We start from the raw sequence: 25,111 nt of genomic DNA, 5'->3' as shown, positions 1-25,111 counted from the left end.
ATCAGACTCTTTCACTATTTCCCTGTATCATATCAAACATTTCACTACTTCTCCGTACCATCTCAAACATTACTACTTCCTTGTACTATATCAAACCTAACACACCCAAATTCTACCTTTACACTTCCCACCTCATTATTTCCTCCCACTGTTCTCTCACCTGGTACACTAGTCTTATTTCTGCCTACCAATATTTTACTTATCCTTAAAGGCCTACTTCAATTATTATCTCTATCAGGAAATTTTTTTTTCATGCTCCCTAGAAAATGTAAATTTTCCTTCACCTATGATTCCAAAAAATTTCATTTTATACCTACCAGAGCATTTGCTATACTGTCATAACCATTTGTGTACATGTGAGCGTCCTAAAGGCAAGCAGCATTTCCTATTCATCTTTATGTTCCCCACAACAAAAGTCCTGCAAAAGTATTTATTCATTTGCATAGATGACGCTTACTATTCACTGAAGACCAATTTCTCCAACTATAAACAAATGAAATGCATAAGCTATTTCCTCCCTTCCAAGTTTTATATATATGTGTGTGTGTGTATATACTTATACACACAGACACACATATACATATATATATACACATCCCATTATCTCTTGGGAAAAAAAGTGTAGCTCAAATTCTTTAAATTATATTCCTGGTTTACAAGTTCAAAAAAAAAAATTTAAAAAATAGCCTGTCATTATCAAATAGGTCCTGTTTTCCAAAATACTCCATAATGCCAAATTGCTAGAATATTATACCTCTGTTCTAATGAAAAATCCCATACTACTCACACCATCATCCATTATTCTTAAAAAAAAAAAGAAAAGAAAAACTGCTCTTTCAACACGTTTAGGCTGAATTTTTTGGAAAAAGTTTTAATTCAAATTGCTAGTCAGTAATGGATCATGCAGTTATCAAAATGAAATAATAAGGAATTTAAGGCAACATAAAGAAAAATAAGAAACTGACTTCTCCAAACTCATCTTTTCCCCTACAGTGAACACTATTTTTTCTGCCAGAATTGAATCACCATTCCTATCCTGAGGGACCCACAGGAGGCAAAACCTCACATCACTTAATAGAAGGAGGGAACTGACGCTGACCCATCCCACTCCTCTCAGCTTCTATATTTCACATGATCTATGTCTAGCCAATCTGAGCCTCGGTCAGAACTTTCAATCTTGACTGAATAACCAAAAGATGAAGAAATGGTTTAGACTTCGTATTGCTAGTGTCTAGTTGCAGCATTCTGCCGCATGACTGGCAGCAGACTCTTGATACCTGACCTTCCTTTTTCTCTGCTTTTCTGGACCTGGTTCTTCAGCCTTCTCATCAATTTTGTGATCTACATCATATCCCTTCAATAATCCCTTTTTTTGCTTATGTTAGCTAAAGTTATTTTGTTGTTTGCAGCTAATTTCTCACATATAACCACAAGTTACATCTCTCATTTCTACTTCTCAAGAGTTTGCTCTCAATTTTAAATAGTTTCATTTTATTAAAAAAATCAAAGTTTCGTTTCTAAAATAACTTCCCTGACAGTAAGGCAACTTAAATAAGCAAGGGACATCCCTTTGAAAGGCATTATGGAAGCAATAAAATTCTCAACTAGTCTTTTATACAAATAACAAATTCATCAAGAAAAGGTAGGAAAAAAAGCCCCCCCAAAGTCTCTTTTGCTGTTACCTCTACCTTTTTGGACCATTATGAAACAAAGTTTTAAAAGAAATACCTTCAAACAGGAAACATACAAGCTCTTACGTGTGCTTTTTCAATAAAATGCATCCTACTTCATCATATACTCCAGAAATAACAATTCTGTTCATTCTCGTTTAGAAAAAAAAAAACTACTTTCTAATAACCATGTGTTTCCTTTAATCTATATATTCTTTATTTGCAGAGTCAAATGTCAAATGTGTACTAAGTCCTCTGAGTCTAACATAAAAATTATTTTTTATAGTCCTATATTCTTAAGTTATTTTTATTCTTAGGTTCAACTGTTTCATCTCTACATTTTATGCAATCATTAGTGAGGAATGACTTTTTAAATGCATCGATTATTTATGTTCGAATTGTAGCTTAATGAATATGTACACCTTCATTTTAAAGTTATATGTAATTAAACATCATTTCCTTAATTGAGCTGTCCTGAATTAAGCAGCAATTGTCAGTTTTACCATGCTAGACACAATATGTCTTTATAATATTCAAAGGACTAAATAAATAATTCTATGTCATTTAACTTACATGTGTTTCAGGTTAATAAAATCAAAGAACTGGTCACAAAGACCTCCCTATATAGTTCATATTTGTTAAAAATTAACAGTTCTAAAAGTAGAAATTTATTTTTCTAAATATGTAAAAATTTGAACACTCTTCAAAAACTGGATTTAACAATTTAACCACCCTTATTGAATAATATTCCAAGTTGGAGTAGTCTAGTAGTGGGCCCTGGAGTCAGACTGCCTCAGGGCTCAATTTCTATATCTACTACTTAACTATTTACATAAGCAAGTTACTTAAGCTCACCATACCTCACTTTCCTCATCTTTAAAATGGTAATTATACAACAGTACATACCCACTTCGCAGGGCTTCTGAAACTGTTAAACTCTTAAAAGGCCTTGAAATGGCTGATTTGTAAACATTCCATGTAATAAGTCTTTAAATAACTGAAATCCAAAACCTAAAATAAATGTATCTAAGATTTAAATGCCTAAAACAATTTAAAAAGCACATTTCTGTGAAAAGATCATCAATTTTATGAAAACGTTCTCAAACATTATGTTGGGGAACATAAAATCACAGGTTTTCATCTGTGCCTTATACTGCGCATTTTTATTACAACAGAAACACTAAAGAATTCTGATGCATGTGTTGCACCACATCTCAAACAAGACTACTTTAACTACAAAAAACATACATGTTACTTCGACTATTAAGAAGAAATTTCAATTACTATAACTCATAAACATGAACTCCTAAGAAAACATAAAAGAATTCAAGAATGCTGTCAACTGACACCTAAAAAACACTCCTGAAAGACATTTCTCAACCCTGGACCTCTGTTTAATTTGTAAATAGAGTGGATTAAATTATTTCTCAAATTCTTTTTCAGCTCCATTAATTCTGTGTGAGTAATTAGGCGCTTCTCTAAAGTGTGTCACAAATACACATTAAACGCTATTTTTAATAGCCTCAAAGTGACTGAATTTTTTAAATGCTTATAAGCAGAAAAGCACACTGTATTTTAATTATACTAAACTCTAAAACTTAAAGCGAACACTTGGGTTTTATCATAGACCAATACTAAAAACATAGTTTATATTTTTACAGTTTCCAACCCAACCCTAAACTCTAAGGTATTTTGCATCCTAGTTCCCCCTTTTAAGACTTCCACCCTCCTTGTAGCAACCCCTCATTCACACTAAACCCTGTAACTGAAAAAGTGTTAAAGACATCCTTCGCAAGAGTATGGCATTTTCACAAAGGGCAAGAAGCCTTCAAGGAGAATGTTTATAGATGGAATGCTCAGCACCAGAACAGATGAAGAAAATGGTCTCTGAGGCACGGGTTAGGGGTAGGGAGGAAGAGGAGGAGAAGGAGGGAAAGAACGTACGCGACACACAAATTCAAGGCTGGTCCCTTCCTGGTTGCAAGGAGGATGCAAGAATGACTTGTGTTTAAATGAACAGTTTGGAAAGGTTTTGAAAAAAATTTTGAAAGAAAATTATTCAAATTCCACAAAGTAGTCCTTTGGAAAAATTAAGATACTATTTGTCTTTCTGCTCTGCTATTAATCAGTTATGCAGGTACCTTTTATACATTTTATGATATAAAGGCCCACATAAAGATATAAAACAAGCAACACAAAAAACAGTATTAATCAGTATCCTATTTTGAAGAACCAAATTTAAAATATTTATCCAATAACATCACCTTATCTTGCACCATTACTTAATAATTCATGAATTTATAAGTGCTTGGTAAGATGTAAAGCCTGTTAATGTAGTGTTATTATTTTGCTCTTACCTCTTTATGCTAGTGGCTATCACAGATCCATAGTGTCATAAAAGAGGCTGCAAGTTCCAAAAGAATTGCAGGTGAGCATTGAAACGCTTTTATTACAGGGGAATTTCATTTCAGAAAACATACTGCCTAAAGGTACATTTGAACCCTCCCAGACTTCTGCTCCTAGTCGGAGCGTTTCGCTGTCTCCACGTGCTGGAGGGGGAGCATTCTGCACAAAGAGGAACACTGGGAGGAAAATTCAGCCCTACCTTGAGCTAAACTCTCCCAAGGGCTTACCTCCTAAAAAGTGGGATGAAATAACTCACCACTTCAAGCCACAGTGCTCACTCATTCTTCTCTTTGTGATGCTCAAGAAGCCAGATCACATAACCAAGATTTTTTAAGGAAGATTAATGTTCAGTCTTTTTGTTCTCTCTTTAAATTGTCATTTTATTAGCTTCAATTTAAAAATGGTAATAATTATTGTCAAATCCCCACCTTCACTTCTGAAGCTCCTGTATTTTTAACTTCCCCTTAGAATATTTCCAATTATGGATCAATCCAAATTCCAAACTTACTCAGATTCTTAAAACCAACTCCTTATTGTCCCACTCAAACTCAGAATCGGAAATCTTCATTGATTGCTATTTACGATATACTAGAAACAACTGCCAAGTCCTAGCTATACCTCTATCTCTCAAATCAGCAAAAACATTTTGACTGAGCAAAGAACCGTGGTAGACAAAGCCCACAGGAAATAAGAAAATAAGCATAAGACAATGTGTTCCTTTCCTTAAGGACTTTTCAATTCAATAAAAAAGGGAGCTAACTGATAACAGTAATAATTACATTGTACTGAGCTCTTACTATGTACCAAGCACTGTGCTGAACCATCTTCATGCATTATCTCAAAAAAGCAAAAAACAAAAACCCCGTAAGATAGATACTATGATCTCCAAATTACAAAATTAAGACCTGTAGAGTTTGCAGTGTACAAGGTCACACAGCTAGTAAATGGTAGAGCTTGAACTCAAAAACAGCTGACTACAAAGCCCTTGCTAACCTTAAATAAACCGTACAAAACAATATAACTGCCAGAAGAAAGGTACAAACAAAAGAAGCAATCTTTCCCAAATTTATCTCTTCTGCTCCATTCCCACTGCCAACACCCTATTTCAGAATTTCTGCGTAACAGGTGCTGAGAGGACTGCTTAAAAATCATCTAAGAAGGACCTCCCTGGTGGCGCAGTGGTTAAGAATCTGCCTGGCACAGCTTCCCTGGTGGCTCAGTGGTTGGGAGTACGCCTGCCAACGCGGGGGACGCGGGTTCGAGCCCTGGTCCTGGGGGATCCCACATGCTGCAGGGCAGCTGGGCCAGTGCGCCACAGCTGCTGAGCCTGCACTCTGGAGCCCGCGAGCCACAACTGCTGAGCCTGCGTGCCACGGCTGCTGAGGCCAGCACGCCTGGAGCCGGTGCTCCACAAGGTGAGAGGCCGCCACAATGAGAGGCCTTTGCACCGCGGCGAGGAGCGGCCCCCGGCTCGCCGCAGCTAGGGAGGGCCCACGCGCAGCAACGAAGACCCAAAGCAGCCAAAAATAATAAGTAAATAAAATAAATTTAAGAAAAAGGAATCCGCCTGCCAATGCAGAGGACACGGGTTCGTGCTCTGGTCCGGGAGGATCCCACATGCCGCGGATCAACTAAGCCTGTGCACTGCAACTACTGAGCCTGAGCCCTAGAGCCCGCGAGCCACAACTACTGAAGTCCGCGCGCCTAAAGCCCGTGCTCCGCAAGAAGAGAAGCCACCGCAATGAGAAGCCCACACGCCACAACGAAGAGCAGCCCCCCGCTCGCCACAACTAGAGAAAGCCCACGCGCAGCAACAAAGACCCAACACAGCCAAAAATAAATAAAATTTTTTAAAAAAAGAATAAAGAGTTACCCTCACTAATACAAAGAAAGCAACGTGCATAGGTCTGAAAAGAAGTGCCCATGGTGTAATAGAAAGAACACAGGGCTTAAATACAAAAAAAAAAAAAAAAAAAACCTTAAATACAAATAGCAACTCTCACAACCCACCTACATGACATTAAAAGAGTAATTTGAATTCTCTGATCCTATTTTCTCACTTGTAATATGAGGTAAAAATAGCTGTCACAAGATTAAATAAGTTAAATAAAAAGCCTGACCAGCAGGTCCTCCTCTAGTGGATCTTTCCCTTCTGTGCTTAAAAGTAAAATTTCTGAACTTTTTTACAATAAGGCTGAAAAGTTCATTAGATTCAATATACACCCAATCCAAAGTCAATATTCCAACACAAAATTGGCAGGCAGGAAGAGATTGGCAGGAAAGGAAAGGAGAAAGATATTTTAGGCAAGACTAAGAAGCTAACTTCTCAACAGGAGCAAGTGTGCTATACTTACTGCAAACAGCATGCAAAAAAAAACAAGACCCATGACGGAATAAGAGTTTTAATGAATGTTTTTTGGTAACAAATAGATACTGTGAATGTTTCTGCCCTTGCAGACAACTGGAGAAATAGTATTTTACATATTATGTACAAAATTCACGTAAGAAACATGAACTTCCCACTTATATTTTCTCCCAGCCACTCAGCTCTTCCCCACTGCTCTCAAACAAGATCATCCTACCTGTACTAACAGCTAGAATGTGACGACAGGATGAATAATATAAGCTCCTCATCTGCTGACTCCAACAAAATATTTATCCTTACATTTTAAGATTGCTAAGAAGTTTAACTCAGAGAAATTCCTTAACTCATTCTAGATCTGAACATATCCAAGAGCTCTACAATAAGCCTATAATAACTCTGCTATTATAATCAATGAAAATAATTTACCAGTACAGTATTTATTAGAGAAAAAAAGAGGAAAGACGTAAAAGGGAAGAGAAATTTCACAATGCAAAGCTTTGTAAACATGCTACAACATAATAAAGTAAATAAGGAGTTCCTTTATATGGCTTGAATGTTGAAGAATTCTGAGGGAAAAGAGGCAAAAGATAATTTAGGATAATATTAACTTTACAAGTATTACAACGTTTCAAAAACTGCTTTAAAAAAAAATTTTCCTCACCACTGGTAGCCCGTTTGAGTCTGTACCTTAGTTCTTAAGCAACCAGCTCTATCAATAAGAATCTCTGTCCCAAAATTTTATTCTACATTACTATTCCAATACAGATCACCCACCAAAAAAGTATGTAGACATGTTATCAATATGAAAGAAGTATTTTTTTCTAAATTCTTTTCAAAGGAGTTCTCTCTTTTATGATCTGGGCCGGTGATCCTTTATCTTACGTTGAAATAAAAGACTTTTGCTGGAGGAGCTCTAATTTTAAATTTAGGGATTAAGCTTCATGTATCGAAACTCTTACAGCTTTTCTCACCTAAGACCACCAAATTTCATAGATGGCCACTTTTTCCAGTCACCGTTTGCCTAACTTAGATTATGAAATGGAACGACCAACTTGATTCCAGTTATAATTTTTCACTTATATTAAGTGGCTAACTGTGATTGATGAATGCATTCTCTAAAGCACAAAGGAACACACAAATTGTAGGTGCACAATTTGCATCTCGGATCGTACAGTATTCTGGAACATGAAACTCTCTATTAAGGCCTTATTTAGAGATGCTTATCACAGGCCCAATTTCAATGAGCTATCCTTTAAGTGCTGATAAAGTTGAAGGTGTAACTTTCCAGGATTGCATAATGGGCAACAGGAAAGACCAAAATGCCTTCTGAAAACCAAAATAAACGGATCTCTAAAGGTGGAATTTCAGAGACTGACAGACGGTAAAAGGAAGTGAGAAGTATCCTAATCAGTTCCATTTAAATCATGAGTGTCCAGCTAACAACCTCTGCCGGTGAGATAAAACTAATGTAATAATGTAAGAGTAACCGCTATATTAAAACAAAAATATCCTAAGCATAGACTGAACCCCTGTCCCCCACACCTCCTGCTCACTCAGTCTGTGTTTTAAATTCAAGGCTGCCCTATCAGAAAGAGGTCACTTAAGGATAGTTAACCTCAATGAAATACCCAGCACACTAATTCAAAAATAACCAAAACTACTGCCAAAGGGAAAAAATAAAGTGAGAAGGAGTTAACACCCTACTTAAGATGTTACCATGTTCTTTATTAGGGCAACAATTATCTACACTAGTTTTACTGACAAGGCAATGATTACTAAAGCATAGAATATTAATTATGTAGCAATATTTTTCACTTTAACAAAACATACTTGAAAATCTTTGTTAGTCAGGCTGCCAAATCTAATTTTAAAACTCACCCTACACATAAAACTACTCACCAGCTGGACTAAGAAGGGAGGGGGAAAAAAAAATACTGGTTCAGGGAAATGAAATTGGATTAAGAAAAAAAAACTTTAATTAGCTGTCCATCAAAAAACTACATGGAAGTTTCAAGGCTAAACGAGGCTCGTGTTTCCTATATTACTATTATATTAACATATTAATCGGTTGTTTCCCTATGCACGGCTGGGATTTTGGAAACTGCCACACTTGCATAAAGGTATGAGCATGAAGATTACAGAGAAATGTTAACAGAGAGCAAATAGCGAGGAACAGACCATCCTTTAAGTAACAATAGTTTGCTGAATAGTAAAAACGGGGGGAAAAGGCTGGCAGTCCACTTCTCACAACAACCCCCCAAACAAAAAATGTGGAGTATTTGGGAAATGAGAGAAGTAATAATATATCAGCAAGGTATACACACGGACAAAAGAAAACACTTCCGATACTGCAACGTAAAGCAGTCACTCTACATTAAAATACTGGCAGTATTTTCTACGTAAGTATAAAATGTGCTGCAACTCTCTAAAATTTCTATTAACACAAAAGGAACGACCACTTTCACGCCATCCTGTATTTGAGTAAACTACACTACAGATCTATGATAAACAGCTCCTTGCAAAGCAAGCACATCCCTTGACAACTCTATCACCTTCCTCGCGCCTTAAGATACCGTCACAGAATGAACGTATACAACTTAAATTAAGCCTCCTGGGTGCTTCCCTTCCTCCCTCTCCGTGGAACACAAATACATTTTTTTAGGTTCCCATAAACTGACACCCAGCACCAGTAACTCAGCCTATGTGAAAACTGTCTAATTTTGAAAATTCTAATAAAATGTGTTCAGGTTGGAAACGAAAAACTACCTTATAAGGGTATAAAAGACTGAAAGCAGGAAGCGGCTTTGACAAAACTAAGGAAGTTGCAGCGCGCTTGCTCACTGGGGGACTTTTTCGAGGCAAGAGAAGTAACACATGACATCTTTCTCTCAAATTAAACTGTGACTTGGTTGACCGGTAAGAACGTCGTGGGAGATGGAAAAGATCGGGGGTCGAAAAGCAAGAGGAGGCGGGTGGTCAAATGAAAGCCCCGCTCTAGGTTCCCATTTTCCGAGTCCGACTCTTCCCTTTCCCCACCCACACCCCGGGCAGAGTGTTGTCACAGCAATCTTGCAAAACCTACCAGGAGCGCTTCTCTTTCCTCGCTCCTCTGCCAGGCCAGTCCCCGCGCTCGATGCCCCGCGGTGCCCAAACCCACGGGCAGGAGGCGGCACGCGGGGACAGGAGGGCTGGGCGCGCCGGGCTCCGCGACCGCCCCAACGCGACCGCGGGCCCCGGGAAGGCAACCATCCCCGCAGCTCCGCGGGAGGCGCTGCCCACCGCGGTGGGGGAAGGGCTGGGAGGGGTCGGGCGGAGGAGGCCGCTCCCCGGGGGCTTCTCGGCCCCTCGCACCCGCCCGGCTCCCAGAGGGTGAAGCGCGAGGGACGAGGGAGGCCGTAGCTCCGGGCCCCACCCCTCGCCAGCCGGCGGAGCCGGGGTGGACACAGCCGGCAGCGGCAACTCGCGGCACCGTTCATCTCCCGGCCTCCTGCCGGCCCCGCCATTTTCCTCCCTCCGCCTCAGTTTCCCCACCCCCGCCCATCAGCCCCCTTACCCCGTGCCACAGTCCACCACACAGGCCGGCAGCCGTCCCGCCATCTTCCTCCTCGCCTGCTGCTGCCGCTGCCGCCGTCTGCTCCGTGCCGGTTGGGGCCAGGGATGGGCGGCGAGAGGTAGAGGCTATCTGACCATCCACGGCCAGGCCGCCCTCTCCGTCCGCGGGGTAGCCGGGAAGCCAAAGCAGTAGCGAGAGAGCAGCAGGTTCGGTCAGCGGCTACCACTTCCGCAACCCGGGCGGGCAGGCAGTCCCCGCCCTGCCCCGCCGCGGCCTCCTCCCCCTCTCTCTCCCCTCCTTCTCGCTCCTGCCCCCACCGTACAACTTCTTCCCCTCGCGCCGCCTTTCCCCGGGAAGCCAAGATGGCTGCCGGTGCCGACGCCCCGGCCAGGCCAGGCCCAGGCCGCGAGCGCTCCCCGTTCTGGCTCCGGGCGGGCGGGGCGAGAGAGCATGCGCAGTGAGGTGCGCCTCCGGCTGCCGCTCCGGTCCCGACGGTGAGGAAGTCCACTTCGGGTGTTCGTCCAGGTAGGGGCGGGGAAGTCGGCCCGAGCCTCCAAGTCTCCTTCTGAAGCTGGAAGTGGCTGATAGTTACAGTTACTTCTGTGCTTGGTTGAGGGAGGGATGGGACCGCCTATCGCAGCCGCGAATATCTTTTCCGGCGCCCCGGGGAAAACGGCCTAATGGAAAACGTTGTCAGCGGCACACATTCTTTTTTTCTAACTTGAGAGCCTGCTTTTCCGCGTGGAAAAGAGCGATATCAGACCGAGGGTGAGCAGTCGGTGGAGGGTTGAACAAAGGCTTGCACCGTGGCTCCTCTGCCTTTGTGCGTCCTTTTTTTTTTTCAGTTACACTTGTGCGTTGTTACAGCCTCGCGTGTTGCAAGCGTTACAACACGGTTTAGATTGCAGGCCCTCCGGAGGGCAGGCCTGTGCCCACGAGGAAGGCACACCTCCCGAGAATATGGTCTACGTAACATACTCTAGACAAATACACCTTTTTGTTTGTTTGTTTTGCGGTACGCGGGCCTCTCACTGTTGTGGCCTCTCCCGCTGTGGAGCACAGGCTCCGGACGCGCAGGCTCAGCGACCATGGCTCACGGGCCTAGCCGCTCCGCGGTATGTGGGATCCTCCCGGACCGGGGCACGAACCCATGTCCCCTGCATCGGCAGGCGGACTCTCAACCACTGCGCCACCAGGGAAGCCCCACAAATACACCTTTGACGGCTTTGGACGATGACAAAGATTTCCCTCTGGAGTAGTTTAAGATTCTACTGTTCTACTTTTGCAGGATGAAACCAAAGATTAAGGACCAAAAATTTTAATTAAAAAAAAAAAAAAGCTAAAAACTGGAAAGCCTGGAACAGTGGTTTTCAGACTTTTCAAAGTGTGCATGAGAATTACGTGGAAGGCTTGTTAAAGCACAGAATGCTGGGTCATGAATTGTCTTGATGATTTGGTGTGGAGGGGACCCTGGTAATGTGCATTTCTACCGAGTTCCCAGGTGATGGTATGGAACCCGCCCGCCCCCCCAACCTGGGAAAACTGTAAAGTGAATAGATTTTTTCTCCACCAGGCTTACCTTCTGATAAACCATGTGGATGTGCTTATATGTGACTGAAATAGAAATATTTTTCCTCAGAAAGGATGTCTAATTACTCCAGAAGATTTAGACCAGCCTGGGGGATGGGGTATAGGTTTTTCATTTATTTGGCAGATGAGGATTGCTCACCCACTCGATTATGACAGGGACTCTGCTGACCCTAAATGTTCCATAGGCATAAAATAGATAAGGTCTCTGTGCTGTAGAGTTTACGGTTTAGTGGGGAAACATACAAATTGTGTTAAGAGCAATAGAAGTCAGAAAGCAGGGGGCTCTGAGAAATGGGGGGGAGTGGGAGAATGGGAGGGAGGTAGCAGGTAGGGGAGGCTTCTCTGACAAAGTGGCATTTAAAAGCTGAGGGCTGGAGGATAGTAGGAAATAGAGGAGAGGGTGAGGAAGAAGGGGAGCCCTCCAGGAAGTGGGAACAACAGGAGTCAAGGCCCTGAGGTGAGAAAGAGCTTGGCTTCTTCCACAAATTGAAAGAAGACGCAAGTGATCAAAGTGAAGTGAGCCAGGGAAGACAGAATGGGAGATGAAACCTGAGAGAGAAGGAAGAATCAAATGATGCAAGGATTTGCATCCTTAAGTGTCTTAAAATTTAGCCTGAAAGCTATTTGGAAGCCATCAAAGAGACTTAGGCAAGGAAATGTTCTGGCTGCTTTGCAGGGAATAGATCCCACAGAGTAAAGAGTGAAGTGAATGGTCATATATCATACATGATGCTGGCATTCAGGGATCGAAACGTGTGAGGAGTAGCATCCAGATGGGATTGGATACGTGCAAAGGAGAATTACTAAGGGGCATCATCATCATTACCATCAACTGGTGCTCAGCACATCCCCAGCTACTCACAGAAAATAAATAATCCTCAGGGGAGGCTTTCCTCAGAGATTGTCTTACAAGAAGGCAGACAGAAGTGATTCTTCGTTCAGATGCGTTGTTTTGTTTTTCCCTACATGTAGAAGATGCTATATGGGGATTCATTGCTGCCTTTTCCACCATCAGGTATTTAAGGTCATTTGGGAGACCAGATGCCTAAAGATTGGCTCTGACAGAGGAGGGAGATGTGGCTTGGTTGCAGTAGAGCAAATGGTTGTTTCCAGCATCACAGATGGTCAGTCAGGACTAAAGGGATCTTACCTAAGGGGTCCCGAGGACAGAGGTTAGGAACTTGAACTCAGGGAAGTTCTCACGCCCAGGGAAACCCATAGTGGTAGATCCTCACAATGGCTGTCCAAATGCTGGCCTTGGGTGGGTTGCCATGGAAGTAGTTACATCAGTGTTCAGAGACTAGAACATTATAAGTGAAGAGGGCTATGAGGAGGGTATGGCAACGCGGAGAGCCCGCAGAAGACAGTAGAAAACTGTGGCTATGCGGGAATGTAGGCCTGGTGTTGCCAAAGCCTCCCTTTATTCAAGAAGAGTCAGAAATCTGTATTTGTATCTGTTGGTAACTAATTCTTTGAAGGCTGTATCTGACCTGTAGTCTGTCAGTTTTCAACGTTTGATTTGAGAGGCTGTTTAATGTTTACTTGTGTATTACATTCAAATATGAAGTTCATGTCAGTGCTAGGTGCTGTATCTCATTTCACAGGCGTGAGGAACCCTGCCACAGTTTCTTTCACGTAGTCAGGACTGTCCTTCGTCTATAAGGCTGTGACTGTTAGAAGCGTTTGGAAGCTTGCAGCACTTATGAGAAGTGTCATTTGTGGAGGTTCCTCATAACGTCTGCCCCAGCGCTTTGCTTGCTCAACACCCCTTCTACTTCCTGCTTCCTACGTGCCACGTTGTCAGTGTCTGTACTTTGGAGGCACATCTGGCCAAAGCATATCTGACCACCGTGTTTGCATATGCACCCCCTGCTTCCTGCCCATCCTTCTCCAAATACAGAGAAATAGAATATGTCTGAACTAGAAGCCCTCTTGGAGATGACCTTGTAAGATGTGGAAAGGAAAGCAGTAGTGGATGGGTGGGGTTTGTTTCACTGCCCTAAATCCATTACTCCCTGGTAGCACCCTAATTTCCCTTTTAGTTCAGGTCAACCAGGTGCTTTCTTCTTGTTAGTTTCCAAGCCCAGTTCCCAGCCTTTCAAGCATTTGTGTGTCTTACAGTATCCTTCCAATAAATCCCCTTCTGCCTAAGTTAGCAGCAATCAGTTCCTATTACCTGCATCAAATTTAAGAACCCTAAGAGATACAGAAGCCCAGAAAGTTTAAGTGATTTTCCCATTATCTTAGGCAAACTAGGGAACGGAGTCCAGACCAAAACCCAGTACTGACCCCTTTTCAGGGCCCTTTAGTTATAATGCCACAAGCATTGTTTAATTTTGACTGATACGCTGGTTACCAGTTACCATGAGATTTCCTGGGTCATTTCTGTGTCTTAAGGCCAGTTTAGCACATGTCTCTGAATCTTAAAATGTCCAAGAAATTCACATGTCACTCAATCTCCATTATTTTAAAGTGGGAAACATTATTATTTTTTTAAACATTATTATGTTTTTAAACATTATTATCTCAGCTTAGGTACTTGTTGCACGGGTGACTATTTGCAAGTTGGCAGACCAGTCAAATCTACAGAGAGCATTGATTAAAGCAGATAGATAAATGGTCAAGATAGATAAATGGTCAAGATGTCCATGCAGCCTAGTGGTCGAGGGGATGATGGCTGTGAACTGTGGATTCTCCTTTCTCAAGTTGTGTAATCTTAGATAACTTCGTATGTTGAGAGAACACTGAACTTGGAATCAAGAAACTTGAGTTGAGTATGAGCTTTTTAAATTAATCTGTTTCTTCATCTATAAAAATGGCAGGAATACCTAACCCACAGGGTTGTTGTAAAGCTTAAATTTTTAAAAAAGCATATTACAAATTATAAAATGATTTTATGAACAGATCAAGAGGAATATGGTTAAATTATAAAGTAATGACTCTTTTACTTATTACTTACACAGACCTAAACATCCAAAAGTTGGTCCTCCTTTTCACAGAACTTCTCTTCGGGCCTGTGTGCTTACTCTTTTAACACTATCATCATACAAAATATTTTTGGAAGGTTTCCTTTGAACTTGCCTTCAGAGCCTGTTGCACATTCCTTTAAATATCTTCATTGGTAACAAATCTTGGCCCTTTGTGGGTAGGTTTTATTTTTAGAATTGGCTCAAAATTATTTTTTCAGAGCCAAGTCTAATGCATAAAATGGCCAGTCAACTAGGGCTATGGTGGGTTGCTTTTTAAATTAATTGATTTGTTTATTTGTTTTTATTTTTGGCTGCATTGGGTCTTCGTTGCTGCACACTGGCTTTCTCTAGTTGCGGCGAGCGAGGGCTACTCTTCGTTGCGGTGTGCGGGCTTCTTATTGCGGTGGCTTCTCTTGTTGTGGAGCACGGGCTCCAGGTCCATGGGCTTCAGTAGTTGTGGCTCGCAGGCTCTAGAGTGCAGGCTCAGTAGCTGTGGTGCACGGGCTCAGTTGCTCAGCGGCATGCGGGAACTTCCCAGACCAGGGACTGATCCCGTGTCCCCTGCATTGGCAGGTGGATTCTTTTTTTTTTCTTTTTTTTAACATCTTTGTTGGAGTATAATTGCTTTACAATGGTGTGTTAGTTTCTGCTTTATAACAAAGTGTATCAGTTATACATATACATATGTTCCCATATCTCTTCCCTCTTGCGTCTCCCTCCCTCCCACCCTCCCTATCCCAGCCATCCAGGTGATCACAAAACACCAAGCTGATCTCCCTGTGCTATACGGCCGCTTCCCACTAGCTATCTGTTTTACGTTTGGTAGTGTATATATGTCCATGCCGCTCTCTCACTTTGTCACAGCTTACCTTTCCCCTCCCCATATCCTCAAATCCATTCTCTAGTAGGTCTGTGTCTTTATTCCCATCTTACCCCTAGGTTCTTCATGACATTTTCTTTTCTTATATTCCATATATATGTGTTAGCATACGGTATTTGTCTTTCTCTTTCTGACTTACTTCACTCTGTATGACAGACTCTAGGTCCATCCACCACACTACAAATAACTCAATTTCGTTTCTTTTTCTGGCTGAGTAATATTCCATTGTATATATGTACCACATCTTCTTTATCCATTCATCCGATGATGGACACTTAGGTTGTTTCCATCTCCTGGCTATTGTAAATAGAGCTGCAATGAACATTTTGGTACATGACTCTTTGAATTATGGTTTTCTCAGGGTATATGCCCAGTAGTGGGATTGCTTTGTCATATGGTAGTTCTGTTTGTAGTTTTTTAAGGAACCTCCATACTGTTCTCCATAGTGGCTGTACCAATTCACATTCCCACCAGCAGTGCAAGAGTGTTCCCTTTGCTCCATACCCTCTCCAGCATTTATTGTTTCTAGATTTTTTGATGATGGCCATTCTGACCGGTGTGAGATGATATCTCATTGTAGTTTTGATTTGCATTTCTCTAATGATTAATGATGTTGAGCATTCTTTCATGTGTTTGTTGGAAATCTGTATATCTTCTTTGGAGAAATGTCTGTTTAGGTCTTCTGCCCATTTTTGGATTGGGTTGTTTGTTTTTTTGTTATTGAGCTGCATGAGCTGCTTATAAATTTTGGAGATTAATCCTTTGTCAGTTGCTTCATTTGCAAATATTTTCTCCCATTCTGAGGGTTGTCTTTTGGTCTTGTTTATGGTTTCCTTTGCTGTGCAAAAGCTTTGAAGTTTCATTAAGTCCCATTTGTTTATTTTTGTTTTTATTTCCATTTCTCTAGGAGGTGGGTCAAAAAGGATCTTGCTGTGATTTATGTCATAGAGTGTCCTGCCTATGTTTTCCTCTAAGAGTTTGATAGTTTCTGGGCTTACATTTAGGTCTTTAATCCATTTTAAGCTTATTTTTGTGTATGGTGTTAGGGAGTGTTCTAATCTCATACTTTTACATGTATCTGTCCAGTTTTCTCAGCACCACTTATTGAAGAGGCTATCCTTTCTCCACTGTACATTCCTGCCTCCTTTAACAAAGATAAGGTGACCATATGTGCGTGGGTTTATCTCTGGGCTTTCCATCCTGTTCCATTGATCTACCTTTCTGTTTTTGTGCCAGTATCATACTGTCTGGATTACTGTAGCTTTGTAGTATATTCTGAAGTCAGGGAGCCTGATTCCTCCAGTTCCGTTTTTCATTCTCAAGATTGCTTTGGCTATTCGGGGTCTTTTGTGTTTCCATACAAATTGTGAAATTTTTTGTTCTAGTTCTGTGAAAAATGCCAGTGGTAGTTTGATAGGGATTGCATTGAATCTGTAGATTGCTTTGGGTAGTAGAGTCATTTTCACAATGTTTATTCTTCCAATCCAAGAACATGGTATATCTCTCTATCTATTTTTATCATCTTTAATTTCTTTCATCAGTGTCTTATAATTTTCTGCATACAGGTCTTTTGTCTCCTTAGGTAGGTTTATTCCTAGATATTTTATTCTTTTTGTTGCAGTGGTAAATGGGAGTGTTTTCTTGATTTCACTTTCAGGTTTTTCATCATTAGTGTATAGGAATGCCAGAGATTTCTGTGCATTAATTTTGTATCCTGCTACTTTACCAAATTCATTGATTAGCTCTAGTAGTTTTCTGGTAGCATCTTTAGGATTCTCTATGTATAGTATCATGTCATCTGCAAACAGTGACAGCTTTACTTCTTTTCCAATTTGGATTCCTTTTATTTCCTTTCCTTCTCTGATTGCTGTGGCTAAAACTTCCAAAACTATGTTGGATAAGAGTGGTGAGAGTTGGCAACCTTGTCTTATTCCTGATCTTAGTGGAAATGCTTTCAGTTTTTCACCATTGAGCACGATGTTGGCTGTGGGTTTGTCATATATGGCCTTTATTATGTTGAGGAAAGTTCCCTCTATGCCTACTTTTTGCAAGGTTTTTATCATAAATGGGTGTTGAATTTTGTCGAAAGCTTTCTCTGCATCTATTTAGATGATCATATGGTTTTTCTCCTTCAATTTCTTAATATGGTGTATCACATTGATTGATTTGTGTATATTGAAGAATCCTTGCATTCCTAGAATAAACCCCACTTGATCATGCTGCATGATCCTTTTAATGTGCTGTTGGATTCTGTTTGCTGCTATTTTGTTGAGGATTTTTGCATCTATGTTCATCAGTGATATTGGCCTGTAGTTTTCTTTCTTTGTGACATCCTTGTCTCGTTTTGGTATCAGGGTGACAGTGTCCTCGTAGAATGAGTTTCGGCGTGTTCCTCCCTCTCCTATACTTTGGAAGAGTTTGAGAAGGATAGGTGTTAGCTCTTCTCTAAATGTTTGATAGAATTCGCCTGTGAAGCCATCTGGTCCTGGGCTTTTGTTTGTTGGAAGATTTTAAATCACAGTTTCAATTTCAGTGCTTGTGATTGGTCTGTTCATATTTTCTATTTCTTCCTGATTCAGTCTTGGCAGGTTGTGCATTTCTAAGAATTTGTCCATTTCTTCCAGGTTGTCCATTTTATTGGCATACAGTTGCTTGTAGTCATCTCTCATGATCCTTTGTATTTCTGCAGTATCAGTTGCTACTTCTCCTTTTTCATTTCTAATTCTATTGATTTGAGTCTTCTCCCTTTTTTTCTTGATGAGTCTGGCTAATGGTTTATCAATTTTGTTTATCTTCTCAAAGAACCAGCTTTTGGTTTTATTGATCTTTGCTATCGTTTCCTTCATTTCTTTTCCATTTATTTCTGATCTGATTTTTATGATTTCTTTCCTTCTGCTATCTTTGGGTTTTTTTGTTCTTCTTTCTCTAATTGCTTTAGGTGCAAGGTTAGGTTGTTTATTCGAGATGTTTCCTGTTTCTTAAGGTAGGATTGTATTGCTATAAACTTCCCTCTTAGAACTGCTTTTGCTGCATCCCATAGGTTTTGGGTCGTCGTGTCTCCATTGTCATTTGTTTCTAGGTATTTTTTTATTTCCTCTTTGATTTCTTCAGTGATCACTTCGTTATTAAGTAGTGTATTGTTTAGCCTCCATGTGTTTGTATTTTTTACAGATCTTTCTTGTAATTGATATCTAGTCTCATAGTGTTGTGGTCAGAAAAGATACTTGATACGATTTCAATTTTCTTAAATTTACCAAGGCTTGATTTGTGACCCAAGATATGATCTATCCTGGAGAATGTTCCATGAGCACTTGAGAAAAATGTGTATTTTGTTGTTTTTGGATGGAATGTCCTATAAATATCAATTAAGTCCATCTTGTTTAATATATCATTTAAAGCTTATGTTTCCTTATTTACTTTCATTTTGGATGGTCTGTCCATTGGTGGAAGTGGAGTGTTAAAGCCCCCTACTATGAATGTGTTACTGTCGATCTACCCTTTTATGGCTGTTAGTATTTGCCTGATGTACTGAGGTGCTCCTATGTTGGATGCATAAATATTTACAATTGTTATATCTTCTTCTTGGATCGATCCCTTGATCATTATGTAGTGTCTTTCTTTGTCTCTTGTAATAGTCTTTATTTTGAAGTGTATTTTGTCTGATATGAGAATTGCTACTCCAGCTTTCTTTTGGTTTCCATTTGCATGGAATATCTTTTTCCATCCCCTTACTTTCAGTCTGTGTGGGTCTCTTGTAGACAGCATATATATGGGTCTTATTTTTGTATCCATTCAGCCAATCTGTGTCTTTTGGTGGGAGCATTTAGTCCATTTACATTTAAGGTAATTATCGATATGTATGTTTCATATTCCCATTTTCTTAATTGTTTTGGGTTCGTTATTGTAGGTCTTTTCCTTCTCTTGTGTTTCTTGCCTAGAGAAGTTCCTTTAGCATTTGTTGTTAAGCTGGTTTGGTGGTGCTGAACTCTCTCAGCTTTTGCTTGTCTGTAAAGGTTTTAATTTCTCCATCAAATCTGAATGAGATCCTTGCTGGGTAGAGTAATCTTGGTGGCAGGTTTTTCTCTTTCATCACTTTAAATATGTCCTGCCACTCCCTTCTGGCTTGCAGAGTTTCTGCTAAAAGATCAGCTGTTAACTTTATGGGGATTCCCTTGTGTGTTATTTGTTGTTTTTCCCTTGCTGCTTTTAATATGTTTTCTTTGTATTTAATTTTTGACAGTTTGATTAATATGTGTCTTGGCGTGTTTCTCCTTGGGTTTATCCTGTATGGGAGTCTCTATGCTTCCCAGACTTGGTTAACTATTTCCTTTCCCATGTTAGGAAAGTTTTCAACTATAATCTCTTCAAATATTTTCTCAGTCCCTTTCTTTTTCTCTTCTTCTTCTGGAACCCCTATAATTTGAGTGTTGGTGCATTTAATCTTGTCCCAGATGTATCTGACACTGTCCTTAGTTCTTTTCATTCTTTTTTCTTTATTCTGCTCTGCAGTAGTTATTTCCACTATTTTATCTTCCAGGACACTTTTCCGTTCTTCTGCCTCAGTTATTCTGCTATTGATCCCATCTAGAGTATTTTTCATTTCATTTATTGTGTTGTTCATCGTTGCTTGTTTCATCTTTAGTTCTTCTAGGTCCTTGTTAAATGTTTCTTGTATTTTGTCTATTCTATTTCTAAGATGTTGGATCATCTTTACTATCATTATTCTGAATTCTTTTTCAGGCAGACTGCCTATTTCCTCTTCATTTGTTACGTCTGGTGGGTTTTTATCTTGCTCCTTCATCTGCTATGTGGTTTTCTGTCTTCTCATTTTGCTTATCGTACTGTGTTTGAGGTCTCCTTTTTGCAGGCTGCTGGTTCGTAGTTCCCGTTGTTTTTGGTGTCTGTCCCCAGTGGCTAAAGTTGGTTCAGTGGGTTGTGTAGGCTTCCTGGTGAAGGGGACTAGTGCCTGTGTTCTGGTGGATGAGGCTGGATCTTGTCTTTCTGGTGGGCAGGTCCACGTCTGGTGGTGTGTTTTGGGGTGTCTGTGGCCTTATGATTTTAGGCAGCCTCTCTGCTAATGGGTGGGGTTGTGTTCCTGTCTTGCTAGTTGTTTGGCATAGGGTGTCCAGCACTGTAGCTTGCTGGTCGTTGAGTGAAGCTGCGTATTGGTGTTGAGATGGAGATCTCTGGGAGATTTTCGCCGTTTGATATTATGTGGAGCTGGGAAGTCTCTTGTGGACCAGTGTCCTGAAGTTGGCTCTCCCGCCTCAAGGGAACAGCACTGACTCCTGACTGGAGCACCAAGAGCCTTTCATCCACACGGCTCAGAATAAAAGGGAGGAAAAGTAGAAAGAAAGAAAGACAGAGAGAGAGGGAGGGAAGGAGAGAGGGAGGGAGGGAGGGAGAGAGAGACAGAGAGACAGAGAGAGAGAGAGAGGGAGAGAGAGAGAAAGAAAAAGAAAGAAAGAACGAAAGAAAAGAAGGAAGAAAGAAAGGAAGGAAGAAAGGGGATAAAATAAAGTAAAGTAAAATAAAGTTATTAAATAAAAAATAATTATTAAGAAAAAAAAATTTTTTTAAATAAGAAAAAAAAACCGGACGGGTAGAACCCTCGGACAAATGGTGAAAACAAAGCTATACAGACAAAGTCTCGCACAGAAGCATACACATACACACTCACAAAAAAGAGGAAAAGGGGAAAAAATCATAAATCTTGCTCTCAAAGTCCACCTCCTCAATTTGGGATGATTCGTTGTCTATTCAGGTATTCCACAGATGCAGGGTACATCACGTTGATTGTGGAGCTTTAATCCGCTGCTCCTGAGGCTGCTGGGAGAGATTTCCCTTTCTCTTCTTTGTTCTCACAGCTCCCAGGTGCTCAGCTTTGGATTTGGCCCCGCCTCTGCGTGTAGGTCGCCAGAGGGCGTCTGTTCTTCGCTCAGACAGGACGGGGTTGAAGGAGCGGCTGTCTCGGGGGCTCCGGCTCACTCAGGCCCGGGGGAGGGAGGGGTGCGGAAGCGGGGCGGGCCTGCGGCGGCAGAGGCCGGCAGGGCGTTGCACCAGCCTGAGGCGCGCCGTGCGTTCTCCCGGGGAAGTTGTCCCTGGATCCCGGGACCCTGGCAGTGGCGGACTGCACAGGCTCCCCAGAAGGGTGATGTGGATAGTGACCTCTGCTCGCACACAGGCTTCTTGGTGGCGGTAGCAGCCTTAGCGTTTCATGCCCATCTCTGGGGTCCACGCTGTTAGCCGGGGCTCGCGCCCATCTCTGGAGCTCCTTTAAGCAGCGCTCTTAATGCCCTCTTCTCGTGCACCAGGAAACAAAGAGGCAAGAAAAAGTCTCTTGTGTCTTCAGCAGCTCCAGACCTTTTCCCGGACTCCCTCCCGGCTAGCCGTGGTGCACTAACCCCCTGCAGGCTGTGTTCACGCCCCCAACCCCAGTCCCCAGTCCTCTCCCGGCGCCCCGACCGAAGCCCAAGCCTCAGCTCCCAGCCCCGCCCGCCCCGGTGGGTGAGCAGACAAGCCTCTCGGGCTGGTGAGTGCCAGTCGGCACCAATCCTCTGTGTGGGAATCTCTCCGCTTTGCCCTCCGCATACCTGTGGCTGTGCCTTCTTCTGCGGCTCCGAAGCTCCCCACCTCCGCCACCCGCAGTCTCTGCCCGCGAAGGGGCTCCTAGTGTGTGGAAATCTTTCCTCCTTCACAGCTCCCTCCCACTGGTGCAGGTCCCGTCTCTATTCTTTTGTCTTTGTTTATTCTTTTTTCTTTTCCCCTACCCAGATACGTGGTGGGGGGGAGTTTCTTGCCTTTTGGGAGGTCTGAGGTCTTCTGCCAGCGTTCAGTAGGTGCTCTGTAGGAGTTGTTCCACGTGTAGATGTATTTCTGGTGTATCTGTGGGGAGGAAGGTGATCTCCGCGTCTTACTCTTCCGCCATCTTCCCCCTCCTCGGCAGGTGGATTTTTAACCACTGCACCACCAGGGAAGCCCAGGGCTATGGTTTTTGATCAAAAGTTTTGTGTGACTATAAAGTATTAAAACTGGGTTTTGAGATGACTTCCTGACCATGTTTCTAAAAAGTAGTTCTAGAAGGATTTTATTGAATGGTCACATCCCTGGGATAAAAATATTGTACTCATGGGGACTTCCCTGGTGGTCCAGTGGTTAAGACTCTGCGCTTCCACTGCAGGGGGCATGGGTTGGATCCCTGGTCAGGGAACTAGGACCCCACATGCCTTGCTGCGTGGCCAGAACAAAACAAAAACAAAAAAAATTAGACTCATTATATGTTTAATTTCAATTGAATGTATATTTCATATAATGATGATATTTGTACAGTGTTTGAAATGAGGTGAGGGTCTGTGGGATATCACCCTAGTCCCCCCCACCACCACCTGCAAATGGTGAATAGTTTATTTAAAATATAACTCTCAATGTGAAAGAAAATAAAAGTTAGACTCCCGACACACGTACCATATTACATATAAAAACAAAGTCCAGGTGGACTACAAGTCCTCAGTGTAGAATAAAATGCAGACTCCTCGTTGGCCTGCCAAGCCTGCCAGTACCTGCCTCCCTCTCCAGCATGTCTCCTCAACCTGAGGCACTAGCCACATCAGCCTTCCTGCCCTTCACATATCCCAAGGGCATTCCCACCTGCCTCTTCTCCCTGGACTTCTCCCCAGAGCAGTAGTTATTCCTGAATCAGTTTGAATCCCATCTCCTCAGAGAAGCTTTTCCTGACCACTCATTCTGAAATAGCCCGCCTCACTCTACCGTGTCACCATGTTTTAATTCTCTGGTGAAATGCCTCGCTTTTTTATTGGTTCATTGTATTATTGTCTGTCTTTCCTAACTGGAAGGCATCCCCACTAGAATTTGAAGAAGACCTGGCACATAATAAGTGGTCAACAAATAGTTGACTGAATGAGTCGAATAATAAAAACAAAACTATAAGTATAACAAACAATAAATGCTGGAGAGGGTGTGGAGAAAGAGGAACCCTCATACACTGTTGGTGGGAATGTAAGTTGATACAGCCACTATGGAGAACAGTATGGAGGTTCCTTAAAAAGCTAAAAATAGAACTATCGTATGACCCAGCAATCCCACTACTGGGCATATACCCTGAGAAAACCATAATTCAAAAAGAGTCACGTACCAAAATGTTCATTGCAGCTCTATTTACAATAGCCCGGAGATGGAAACAACCTAAGTGTCCATCATCTGATGAATGGATAAAGAAGATGTGGCACATATATACAATGGAATATTACTCAGCCAGAAAAAGAAACAAAATTGAGCTATTTGTAATGAGGTGGATGGACCTAGAGTCTGTCATTCAGAGTGAAGTAAGTCAGAAAGAGAAGGATAAATACCGTATGCTAACACATATATATGGACTCTAAAACAAAAAATGGTCATGAAGAACCTAGGGGTAAGACAGGAATAAAGACACAGACCTACTAGAGAATGGAATTGAGGATATGGGGAGGGGGAAGGGTAAGCTGTAACAAAGTGAGAATGACATGGACATATATACACTACCAAACGTAAAATAGATAGCTAGTGGGAAGCAGCCGCATAACACAGGGAGATCAGCTCCGTGCTTTGTGACCCCCTAAAGGGGTGGGAGAGAGGGAGACACAAGAGATATGGGAACATATGTATATGTATAACTGATTCACTTTGTTATAAAGCAAAAACTAACACACCATTGTAAAGCAATTATATTCCAATAAAGATGTAAAAAAATAAAATAAAGGGAATAATTAGATGGCAGAAAAAAAAGATGTGGCACATATATACAATGGAATATTACTCAGCCAGAAAAAGAAACAAAATTGAGCTATTTGTAGTGAGGTGGATGGACCTAGAGTCTGTCATACAGAGTGAAGTAAGTCAGAAAGAGAAAAACAAATACCGTATGCTAACACATATATGTGGACTCTAAAACAAAAAATGGTCATGAAGAACCTAGGGGCAAGACGGGAATAAGATGCAGACCTACTACAGAATGGACTTGAGGACACGGGGAAGGGGAAGGGTAAGCTGGGACAAAGTAAGAGAGTGGTAGTGTATATATGGACATATAAACACTACCACATGTAAAATAGATAGCTAGTGGGAAGCCGCCGGAGATCAGCTCAGTGCTTTGTGACCAGATAGAAGAGTGGGATAGGGAGGGTGGGAGGGAGGGAGACACTAGAGGGAAGAGACATGAGGATATTTGTATACGTGTAACTTTGTTATAAAGCAGGAATTAACACAGCATTGTAAAGCAATTAAACTCCAATAAAAATGTTAAAAAAAAACAACACAGCCAAAATAAATAAAATTTATTTTTTTAAAAAAACTATAAGTATATTAGAAAATAAGAAAAAAATTCAGGCAAATATTTCTATTAGCTCAAGGTGGGAGAGACTTAAGTAAAAGTAGAAACCCATCGCCATTCATGGAAAGATTTGGTTACATAAACAAATTTCCAATGGCTAGAGATTTTTTTAGAATTTAGAGATTAGTAGAAAATGGTTACATCACATATGACAGAGATTAACATCTCTCATAGTTAAAATGATAAGAAAAAGGCAAACAGTCCAACAGAAACATTGGCAAAGGGCATTAACACAAACTCCCTACAGAAGAAATTTAAGTGGGCAATTAACATAGGAAAAGAGGCTTTTCATT

The 25,111-nt window shown here is 41.5% G+C and overlaps 2 protein-coding genes across 2 annotated transcripts in view; one reads left to right on the top strand and one right to left on the bottom strand.

Annotated features, from left to right (window-relative positions):
• ACTR3 (actin related protein 3) overlaps positions 1-10,260 on the bottom strand; it is a 57,246-nt gene extending 46,986 nt beyond the window's left edge. The window contains exon 1 of the mRNA XM_022590658.2: positions 9,995-10,260. Coding sequence (XP_022446366.1) covers positions 9,995-10,038 — 44 coding nt within the window. The 5' untranslated portion in view covers positions 10,039-10,260. The remainder of the gene's footprint in view (positions 1-9,994) is intronic.
• The window catches only part of LOC149748598 (uncharacterized), a 92,824-nt gene continuing 77,811 nt past the window's right edge, over positions 10,099-25,111 (top strand). Inside the window, exons 1-2 of the mRNA XM_089915927.1 lie at positions 10,099-10,112; positions 10,175-10,519. Coding sequence (XP_089772053.1) covers positions 10,099-10,112; positions 10,175-10,519 — 359 coding nt within the window. The remainder of the gene's footprint in view (positions 10,113-10,174; positions 10,520-25,111) is intronic.

This window comes from Delphinapterus leucas, chromosome 8 (genome assembly GCF_059928025.1).
Source record: "Delphinapterus leucas isolate spDelLeu-1000000601 "Yukka" chromosome 8, BTC_Dleu_Yukka2, whole genome shotgun sequence".
NCBI lineage: Eukaryota > Metazoa > Chordata > Mammalia > Artiodactyla > Monodontidae > Delphinapterus > Delphinapterus leucas.
Note: the sequence above shows the minus strand (reverse complement) of the source record. Positions and strands in the feature narration are given on the sequence as shown.